We start from the raw sequence: 10620 nt of genomic DNA, 5'->3' as shown, positions 1-10620 counted from the left end.
CCCCCTCCCCCTCTCCCTCCCCCTCCCCCCTCTCCCTCCCCCCCCTCCCCCTCCCCCCCTCCCCCCTCCCCTCCCCCTCCCCTCCGCCTCCCCCTCCCCCTCCCCCTCCCCCCCCTCCGCCTCTCCCTCCCCCCCTCCGCCTCTCCCTCCCCCCTCCGCCCTCCCTCCCCCCTCCGCCTCTCCCTCCCCCCCTCCGCCTCTCCCTCCCCCTCCCCCTCTCCCTCCCCCCCTCCCCTCCCCCTCTCCCTCCCCCCCTCCCCCTCCCCTCCCCCTCCCCCTCCCCCTCCCCCCCTCCGCCTCCCCCTCCCCCTCCCCCTCCCCCCTCCGCCTCTCCCTCCCCCCTCCGCCTCTCCCTCCCCCCCTCCGCCTCTCCCTCCCCCCCCTCCGCCTCTCCCTCCCCCCCTCCGCCTCTCCCTCCCCCCTCCGCCTCTCCCTCCCCCTCCCCTCTCCCTCCCCCCTCCCCCTCCCCCTCCCCTCCCCCCTCCCCTCCCCCTCCCCCCTCCCCCTCCCCCTCCCCCCCTCCCCCCTCCGCCTCCCCCTCCCTCCCCCTCCCCCCCTCCGCCTCTCCCTCCCCCCTCCGCCTCTCCCTCACTGAATATCCTAGCATAGACAGCCTTCCCCCCCCCGCCCCATCCAAAACTCACACCAAGTCCCGTTCACCCGTCACTCCCTGTGCTTGCTGATTACATTGGCTCCCGGTCTGGTAACGCCTCGATTTTAAAATTCTCATCCTTGTTTACAAAGCCCTCCCTGGCCCTTGCCCCCTCCCTATCTCTGTAACCACTTCCAGCCCCAAAACTGCCAGAACTCTGAGCTCCACCAATTGCGGTCTCTTGAGTATCTAAGATTTTAGTTGCCCCTCCATTGGTGGCCGTGCCTTCAGCTGTCTGGGCCCCAAGCTCTGGAACTCCCTCCCTAAACCTCTCCGCCTCTCTCTCCTCCTTTAAGACGCTCCTTAAAACCTCCCTCTCTGACCAAGCTTTTGACCTAATATCTCCTCCTGTGGCTCGGTGTCAAATTTTGTCTGATAATCGCTGCTGTGAAGCACCCTGGGACATTTTACTATGTTAAAGGCGCTATATCAATGCAGGTTGTTGTGTTCTCACCGCTGTTTTCTCTTTCAGCCGTTGCCGAGGATCCGGTGCCTGTGGTTAACGGAGGGCCTGAGCTACTGTTCCTCCCCAACTATCTGGCAAACCCCACCTTCCCGTACGGGGAGAAGGGGCAGGGCGACGGCTCCCCGGCTCTAGCCACCCGGGGGCCGCTCTTCCCCGGTCCCGCTGCCTGCCCACCGAGCGGCCTCAACCCGCCACTGACACGACAGTCGCAGAATGGAGCACTGCCGGGACCCCCAGCAACGTTCCAGCCGCTATTCTTCACCGGACCCTTCCCTGTACACGAGCAAGGTAGGGGCAAGGGGTGTGTGGCAGCACCATGCGGGGTGGGGGAACACGCCTGGTTCCCCCCCCGCGGTCCCCCCGTGCTCTATCGTGGCAATGTGAGAGAGTTGCTCGTGTCTCTTACACAACACTCGGCCTTAAAGAATGAGCACAGAATATTGATTACACTGCGACACCCTATAGAATATATACATGGGATGGCCATAACTCCTATAGAATATACACAGGACAGTGATTGTAACACCCTACAGAATATACGCAGGACAATGGCTAACACCCTATAGAATATACACATGACTATGGTTAACACCCTATAGAATATACGCAAGACAATGGTTAACACCCTATAGAATATATGCAGGACAGTGGTGCCATTAACCTGCCCGTGCAACCGCTGTGTTATTGATGGTGAACCCGTCTGGTTCACTGATGTCCTTTAGGGACGTAAACCTGCCGTCCTTACCTGGTCTGGGCCTACAGGTGACTCCAGTCATACAGTGTCCTGGGGTCCCGAGGGTGAGACTGCCTCCAGCTGCTCCAGGCTCCGATAGAGAATTTATTTTGATATGAACAGAGATTCCTGAACCGGGCTAACTGGGACTCTGCATCCCCACCTGAAAATGGGTCAGACGACTGATAGACGGCTCCCACTGCTCGCGTCTCGCCCCTCCCCGCTCGTACACCCCCCGGTATCCCCACCCCCCATACCCCCGCTCACACCCACCGCTGCCTTCTGTCCTCGCAGAGCTGGTGCTGAAAGTTCGGATCCAGAATCCTGCTCTCCGGGATAACGACTTCATCGAGGTGGAGCTGAATCAACAGGAGCTCACGTACCAGGCGCTGCTCACTCACACCTGCCTGGAGCTCGGCGTCAATCCCCAGCACGTGGAGAGAATCAGGAAACTGCCCAACACCCAGCTCAGAAAGGTACCAGAGTATAGCCCGCACCCTCACTGTAACACTGATATACCCCACACCCCTCACTGTAACACTGATATACCCCACACCCCTCACTGTAACACTGATATACCCCACACCCCTCACTGTAACACTGATATACCCCACACCCCTCACTGTAACACTGATAGAACCCACACCCCTCACTGTAACACTGATATACCCCACACCCCTCACTGTAACACTGATATACCCCACACCCCTCACTGTAACACTGATATACCCCACACCCCTCACTGTAACACTGATAGAACCCACACCCCTCACTGTAACACTGATATACCCCACACCCCTCACTGTAACACTGATATACCCCACACCCCTCACTGTAACACTGATATACCCCACACCCCTCACTGTAACACTGATATACCCCACACCCCTCACTGTAACACTGATATACTCCACACCCCTCACTGTAACACTGATATACCCCACACCCCTCACTGTAACACTGATATACCCCACACCCCTCACTGTAACACTGATATACCCCACACCCCTCACTGTAACACTGATATACCCCACACCCCTCACTGTAACACTGATATACTCCACACCCCTCACTGTAACACTGATATACCTCACACCCCTCACTGTAACACTGATATACCCCACACCCCTCACTGTAACACTGATATACCACACACCCCTCACTGTAACACTGATAGACCCCACACCCCTCACTGTAACACTGATATACCCCACACCCCTCACTGTAACACTGATAGACCCCACACCCCTCACTGTAACACTGATATACCCCACACCCCTCACTGTAACACTGATAGACCCCACACCCCTCACTGTAACACTGATATACCCCGCACCACTCACTGTAACACTGATAGACCCCACACCCCTCACTGTAACACTGATAGACCCCACACCCCTCACTGTAACACTGATATACCCCGCACCACTCACTGTAACACTGATAGACCCCACACCCCTCACTGTAACACTGATATACCCCACACCCCTCACTGTAACACTGATATACCCCACACCCCTCACTGTAACACTGATATACCCCACACCCCTCACTGTAACACTGATATACTCCACACCCCTCACTGTAACACTGATATACACCACACCCCTCACTGTAACACTGATATACCCCACACCCCTCACTGTAACACTGATAGACCCCACACCCCTCACTAACACTGATGTACCCCACACCCCTCACTGTAACACTGATGTACCCCACACCCCTCACTGTAACACTGATGTACCCCACACCCCTCACTGTAACACTGATATACCCCACACCCCTCACTGTAACACTGATATACCCCACACCCCTCACTGTAACACTGATGTACCCCACACCCCTCACTGTAACACTGATATACCCCACACCCCTCACTGTAACACTGATAGACCCCACACCCCTCACTGTAACACTGATATACCCCACACCCCTCACTGTAACACTGATATACCCCACACCCCTCACTGTAACACTGATATACCCCACACCCCTCACTGTAACACTGATATACCCCACACCCCTCACTGTAACACTGATATACCCCACACCCCTCACTGTAACACTGATATACCCCACACCCCTCACTGTAACACTGATATACCCCACACCCCTCACTAACACTGATATACCCCACACCCCTCACTGTAACACTGATATACCCCACACCCCTCACTGTAACACTGATATACCCCACACCCCTCACTGTAACACTGATATACCCCACACCCCTCACTGTAACACTGATATACCCCACACCCCTCACTGTAACACTGATATACCCCACACCCCTCACTGTAACACTGATATACCCCACACCCCTCACTGTAACACTGATAGACCCCACACCCCTCACTGTAACACTGATATACCCCACACCCCTCACTAACACTGATATACCCCACACCCCTCACTGTAACACTGATATACCCCACACCCCTCACTGTAACACTGATATACACCACACCCCTCACTGTAACACTGATTTTCCCCACACCCCTCACTGTAACACTGATATACCCCACACCCCTCACTGTAACACTGATAGACCCCACACCCCTCACTGTAACACTGATATACCCCACACCCCTCACTGTAACACTGATATACCCCACACCCCTCACTGTAACACTGATAGACCCCACACCCCTCACTGTAACACTGATATACCCCACACCCCTCACTGTAACACTGATATACCCCACACCCCTCACTGTAACACTGATATACCCCACACCCCTCACTGTAACACTGATAGACCCCACACCCCTCACTGTAACACTGATATACCTCACACCCCTCACTGTAACACTGTTAGACCCCACACCCCTCACTGTAACACTGATATACCCCACACCCCTCACTAACACTGATATACCCCACACCCCTCACTGTAACACTGATGTACCCCACACCCCTCACTGTAACACTGATATACCCCACACCCCTCACTGTAACACTGATATACCCCACACCCCTCACTGTAACACTGATATACCCCACACCCCTCACTGTAACACTGATAGACCCCACACCCCTCACTGTAACACTGATATACCCCACACCCCTCACTAACACTGATATACCCCACACCCCTCACTGTAACACTGATGTACCCCACACCCCTCACTGTAACACTGATATACCCCACACCCCTCACTGTAACACTGATATACCCCACACCCCTCACTGTAACACTGATATACCCCACACCCCTCACTGTAACACTGATATACCCCACACCCCTCACTGTAACACTGATATACCCCACACCCCTCACTGTAACACTGATATACCCCACACCCCTCACTGTAACACTGATGTACCCCACACCCCTCACTGTAACACTGATATACCCCACACCCCTCACTGTAACACTGATATACCCCACACCCCTCACTGTAACACTGATATACCCCACACCCCTCACTGTAACACTGATATACCCCACACCCCTCACTGTAACACTGATATACCCCACACCCCTCACTGTAACACTGATATACCCCACACCCCTCACTGTAACACTGATATACCCCACACCCCTCACTGTAACACTGATATACCCCACACCCCTCACTGTAACACTGATATACCCCACACCCCTCACTGTAACACTGATATACCCCACACCCCTCACTGTAACACTGATAGACCCCACACCCCTCACTGTAACACTGATATACCCCACACCCCTCACTGTAACACTGATATACCCCACACCCCTCACTGTAACACTGATATACCCCACACCCCTCACTGTAACACTGATATACCCCACACCCCTCACTGTAACACTGATAGACCCCACACCCCTCACTGTAACACTGATATACCTCACACCCCTCACTGTAACACTGTTAGACCCCACACCCCTCACTGTAACACTGATATACCCCACATCCCTCACTAACACTGATATACCCCACACCCCTCACTGTAACACTGATGTACCCCACACCCCTCACTGTAACACTGATATACCCCACACCCCTCACTGTAACACTGATATACCCCACACCCCTCACTGTAACACTGATATACCCCACACCCCTCACTGTAACACTGATAGACCCCACACCCCTCACTGTAACACTGATATACCCCACACCCCTCACTAACACTGATATACCCCACACCCCTCACTGTAACACTGATGTACCCCACACCCCTCACTGTAACACTGATATACCCCACACCCCTCACTGTAACACTGATATACCCCACACCCCTCACTGTAACACTGATATACCCCACACCCCTCACTGTAACACTGATATACCCCACACCCCTCACTGTAACACTGATATACCCCACACCCCTCACTGTAACACTGATATACCCCACACCCCTCACTGTAACACTGATATACCCCACACCCCTCACTGTAACACTGATATACTCCACACCCCTCACTGTAACACTGATATACCCCACACCCCTCACTGTAACACTGATGTACCCCACACCCCTCACTGTAACACTGATATACTCCACACCCCTCACTGTACCACTGATGTACCCCACACCCCTCACTGTAACACTGATATACCCCACACCCCTCACTGTAACACTGATGTACCCCACACCCCTCACTGTAACACTGATATACCCCACACCCCTCACTGTAACACTGATGTACCCCACACCCCTCACTGTAACACTGATATACTCCACACCCCTCACTGTACCACTGATGTACCCCACACCCCTCACTGTAACACTGATATACTCCACACCCCTCACTGTAACACTGATATACCCCACACCCCTCACTAACACCGTTGAAGTTTTACTTTATATTGGGGTGTATTCGGGATGGTTTCTTGGAACAATACATTGTAGAACCAACCATGAAGCCGACTATTTTACATCTGGTAATGTGTAACGAGACAGGATTAATTAACAATCTCCTCGTAAAGGATGCTCTAGGAATGAGTGACCATAACATGGTAGAATTTCAAATTCAGTTTGAGGGTGAGAAAGCTAGGTCTCAAACTAGTGTCCTGAATTTAAATAAAGATAATTACAAAGATATGAAGGCAGAGTTGGCTAAAGTGGACTGGGAAAATAGATTCAAGTGTGAGACAGTAGAGAAGCAATGGCAAAAATTTAAGGAGATATTTCCTAACTCTCAGCAAAGATATATTCCAGTGAGAAAGACTCTGAGAAGGATGAACCATCCGTGGTTAACTCACGAAGTAAAGGACGGGATCAAATTGAAAGGCCAGAGGATTGGGACATTTTTAGAAACCAGCAAAGGACGACTAAAAAAATGATGGAGAGAAGATAGTTCATGAGAGAAAACTAGCAAGAAATATAAAAACAAACAGTAAAAGATTCTACATGTATATAAAAACGAAGAGAGTGGATCAAGTAAATGTTGGTCCCTTAGAGGATGAGACTGGGGAATTAATAACGGGGAACAGGGAAATGGCAGAGACTTTGAACAAATATTTTGAATCGGTCTCCGGTAGAAGACACTAAAAACATCCCAATAATAATAGATAGCCAGGGGATATTAGTGGGGGGGGACTTAAAACAATCACTATCACTGGAGATAAAATACTCGGTAAAATAATGGGACTAAAGGCGGACAAGTCCCCTGGATCTAATGGCTTACATCCTCGGGTCTTAAGAGAAATGGCTGCAGAGATAGTGGATGCATTGGTTGTAATCTACCAAAATTCCCTGGATTCTGGGGAGGTCCCAGCAGATTGGAAAACCGCAAATGTAACGCCCCTAGTTAAAAAAGGAGGCAGACAGAAAGCAGGAAACTATCGACCGGTTAGCCTAACATCTGTCTTTGGGAAAATGCTGGAGTCCATTATTAAGGAAGCAGTAGTGGGACATTTAGAAAATTCTAATAGTCAGGCAGAGTCAGTCAGCATGGTTTTATAAAAGGGAAATCATGTTTAATAAATTTGCGGGAGTTCTTTGAGGATGTAACGAGCAGGGTGGATAAGGGGGAACCAGTGGATGTGGTGTATTTGAGTTTCCAGAAGGCCTTCGATAAGGTGCCACATAAAAGGTTACTGCACAAGATAAAACTCTCAGGGTTGGGGGTAATATATTAGCATGGATAGAGGATTGGCTAACTAACAGAGAACAGAGAGTCGGGATAAATGGGTCATTTTCCAGTTGGCAAACAGTGACTAGTGGGGTGCCGCAGGGATCGGTGCTGGGGTCTCAACTATTTACAATCTATATTAATGACTTGGATGAAGGGACCGAGTGTAATGTAGCCAAGTTTGCTGATGATACAAAGATGGGTGGGAAAGCAAATTGTGAGGAGGACACAAAAAATCTGCAAAGGGATATAGACAGGTTAAGTGAGTGGGCAAAACATTGGCAGATGGAGTATAATGTGGGAAAATGTGAGGTTATCCACTTTAGTAGGAAACATAAAAAGGCAAATTATTATTTAAATGGGGAGAGATTACAAAGTGCTGCAGTACTGAAGGATTTGGGGGTTCTTGAACATGAAACACAAACAGTTAGTATGCAGGTACAGCAAGTGATCAGGAAGGCCAATGGAATGTTGACCTTTATTGCAAGGGGGATAGAGTATAAAAGGAGAGAAGTAATGGCCCACTCTTGCTCCTATTTCTTATGTTCTTATGTTATTTTATATTTAGGATAAAGATGTCAGAAGGCTTCAGAATTTCCAGGAGCTGGAACTAGTTTTACTGAAAGGTGACACGACTTTGGTGTCTGCACAGACAGCGCTGACCGAGCGACCTTGCTACAATCCAGGAGCAGCAACGCTGACCTACTGAGTCCTGTCACCACTCGATATAAACCCAGCACTGTCGCTGTCTGCCTGCTTTACAACGGGGGAGCGCCCGGGACTGGGCCCAATGGCAACCCCCACCGTGCGGTGAACAGGTTTATTGGTTCATTTCACTGGTTTTGGAGTCACCAACACTACTTTCTAGGACTATTTACATCATGAAGCTGCCTGTCCTTGTATCGCACAAATAGTAACTAATTCAGAAAGCTCCTTCCTCCTGCTGTGCCCCCCCCCCCCCTCCCCAGTCCGGACACCCCCCCCCCCCCCCCCTCCCCAGTCCGGACACCCCCCCCCCCCATCACTTGGAGCGGCCTCACCTGCATTTTGAAATGGGCTGGTCTTGTTCGGCCTTCTCATTTTGAGCGTCTTGTCCCTTTACCCACCGAGGCTGCTCCCTGCTCCCTCGGCATGTGACGGGGGTGGGGACTCACTCATTCACTCACTCTCACTCTCACTCTCTCACTCACACTCACACTCACTCACACTCACACTCACACTCACTCACACTCACACTCACACTCACACTCACTCACACTCACTCACACTCACTCACTCACTCACTCACTCACTCACACACTCACTCACACTCACTCACACATTCTCACTCACACACACGCTCTCACTCGCTCTCTCTCTCTCACTCTCTCACTCTCTCTCTCACTCTCTCACTCTCTCTCTCACTCTCACTCTCACTCTCACTCTCACACTCACACTCACACTCACACTCACACTCACACACACTCACTCTCACTCTCACTCTCACTCTCACTCTCACTCTCACTCACACTCACACTCACTCGCACACGAGTCTAATGTGATCGGCACAGTCCCAGAGACCGCCTCGGGGAGCGAGTGGAGCGAGGGTCTGCACACACTCATTCTCTTGCTCTTGTCCAGCCTCATAAGATCGAGTGCTGACCCCTGGTTATGACCTTTGACCCCATCACTCCTGTCCTGCTGCTCTCCCCCCAAGTTGACCATTTATTTTTAAAGAAAAGTTTATGATAAAAATGTGGCCATTTTATTTTTCTATTCTGACGGTTTCCGCGCAGTGTCAGCGGGGAGTCTGGTCGCCACTTTCTCTCCCGCGTTTGACCATCTCAGGTGTTTATTGAGCTTGCGGTGAAACTCCGGCCGCTGTCCGGAGGTTCTCCCCGCCCCCCCCCCCCCCCCCCGGGTACATTGGGTACTGGCGGTCCCAGCACTCACTCAACCTGTGCATTTAGAGATTGCTATTTTTATATAAACCCCTCCCTTTCCTCGTTTGATATTCTAAGGCACTTTTTCAAAACTGTTATAATCAGGAATTGAGACCATATTAACTGTATAATTATTAATAAAACATGGTCTGCATGTTATGCAGAGACCAAAAATTGTGTGTGTACATGGGTGAGTGTGTCGGAGTATGAGTGCGCATGGGTCCCCGACTGCTGGTGTCTGTCCCTGTGTGAGTCTGTCCCTGTGTGTGTGAGTCTGTCCCTGTGTGTGTGTGAGTCTGTCCCTGTGTGTGTGTGAGTCTGTCCCTGTGTGTGTGTGAGTCTGTCCCTGTGGGTGAGAGAGTCTGTCCCTGTGGGTGAGAGAGTCTGTCCCTGTGGGTGAGAGAGTCTGTCCCTGTGGGTGAGAGAGTCTGTCCCTGTGGGTGAGAGAGTCTGTCCCTGTGGGTGAGAGAGTCTGTCCCTGTGGGTGAGAGAGTCTGTCCCTGTGGGTGAGAGAGTCTGTCCCTGTGGGTGAGAGAGTCTGTCCCTGTGGGTGAGAGAGTCTGTCCCTGTGGGTGAGAGAGTCTGTCCCTGTGGGTGAGAGAGTCTGTCCCTGTGGGTGAGAGAGTCTGTCCCTGTGGGTGAGAGAGTCTGTCCCTGTGGGTGAGAGAGTCTGTCCCTGTGGGTGAGAGAGTCTGTCCCTGTGGGTGAGAGAGTCTGTCCCTGTGGGTGAGAGAGTCTGTCCCTGTGGGTGAGAGAGTCTGTCCCTGTGGGTGA

The 10620-nt window shown here is 51.8% G+C and overlaps 1 protein-coding gene across 1 annotated transcript; it reads left to right on the top strand.

Annotated features, from left to right (window-relative positions):
* The first annotated feature begins 656 nt into the window (after positions 1 to 656).
* On the top strand, positions 657 to 10020 carry ankrd40 (ankyrin repeat domain 40). The gene is made up of 3 exons (XM_070858255.1): positions 657 to 1406; positions 2146 to 2327; positions 8493 to 10020. The coding sequence occupies exons 1-3, from the start codon at positions 1085 to 1087 to the stop codon at positions 8631 to 8633; spliced, it is 645 nt and encodes a 214-aa protein (XP_070714356.1). The 5' UTR covers positions 657 to 1084; the 3' UTR covers positions 8634 to 10020.
* The last annotated feature ends 600 nt before the right edge of the window (positions 10021 to 10620 follow it).

The sequence above is a fragment of the Pristiophorus japonicus genome, chromosome 16 (assembly GCF_044704955.1).
Source record: "Pristiophorus japonicus isolate sPriJap1 chromosome 16, sPriJap1.hap1, whole genome shotgun sequence".
Taxonomy (NCBI): domain Eukaryota; kingdom Metazoa; phylum Chordata; class Chondrichthyes; family Pristiophoridae; genus Pristiophorus; species Pristiophorus japonicus.
This window is presented reverse-complemented; position numbering and strand designations above follow the sequence as displayed.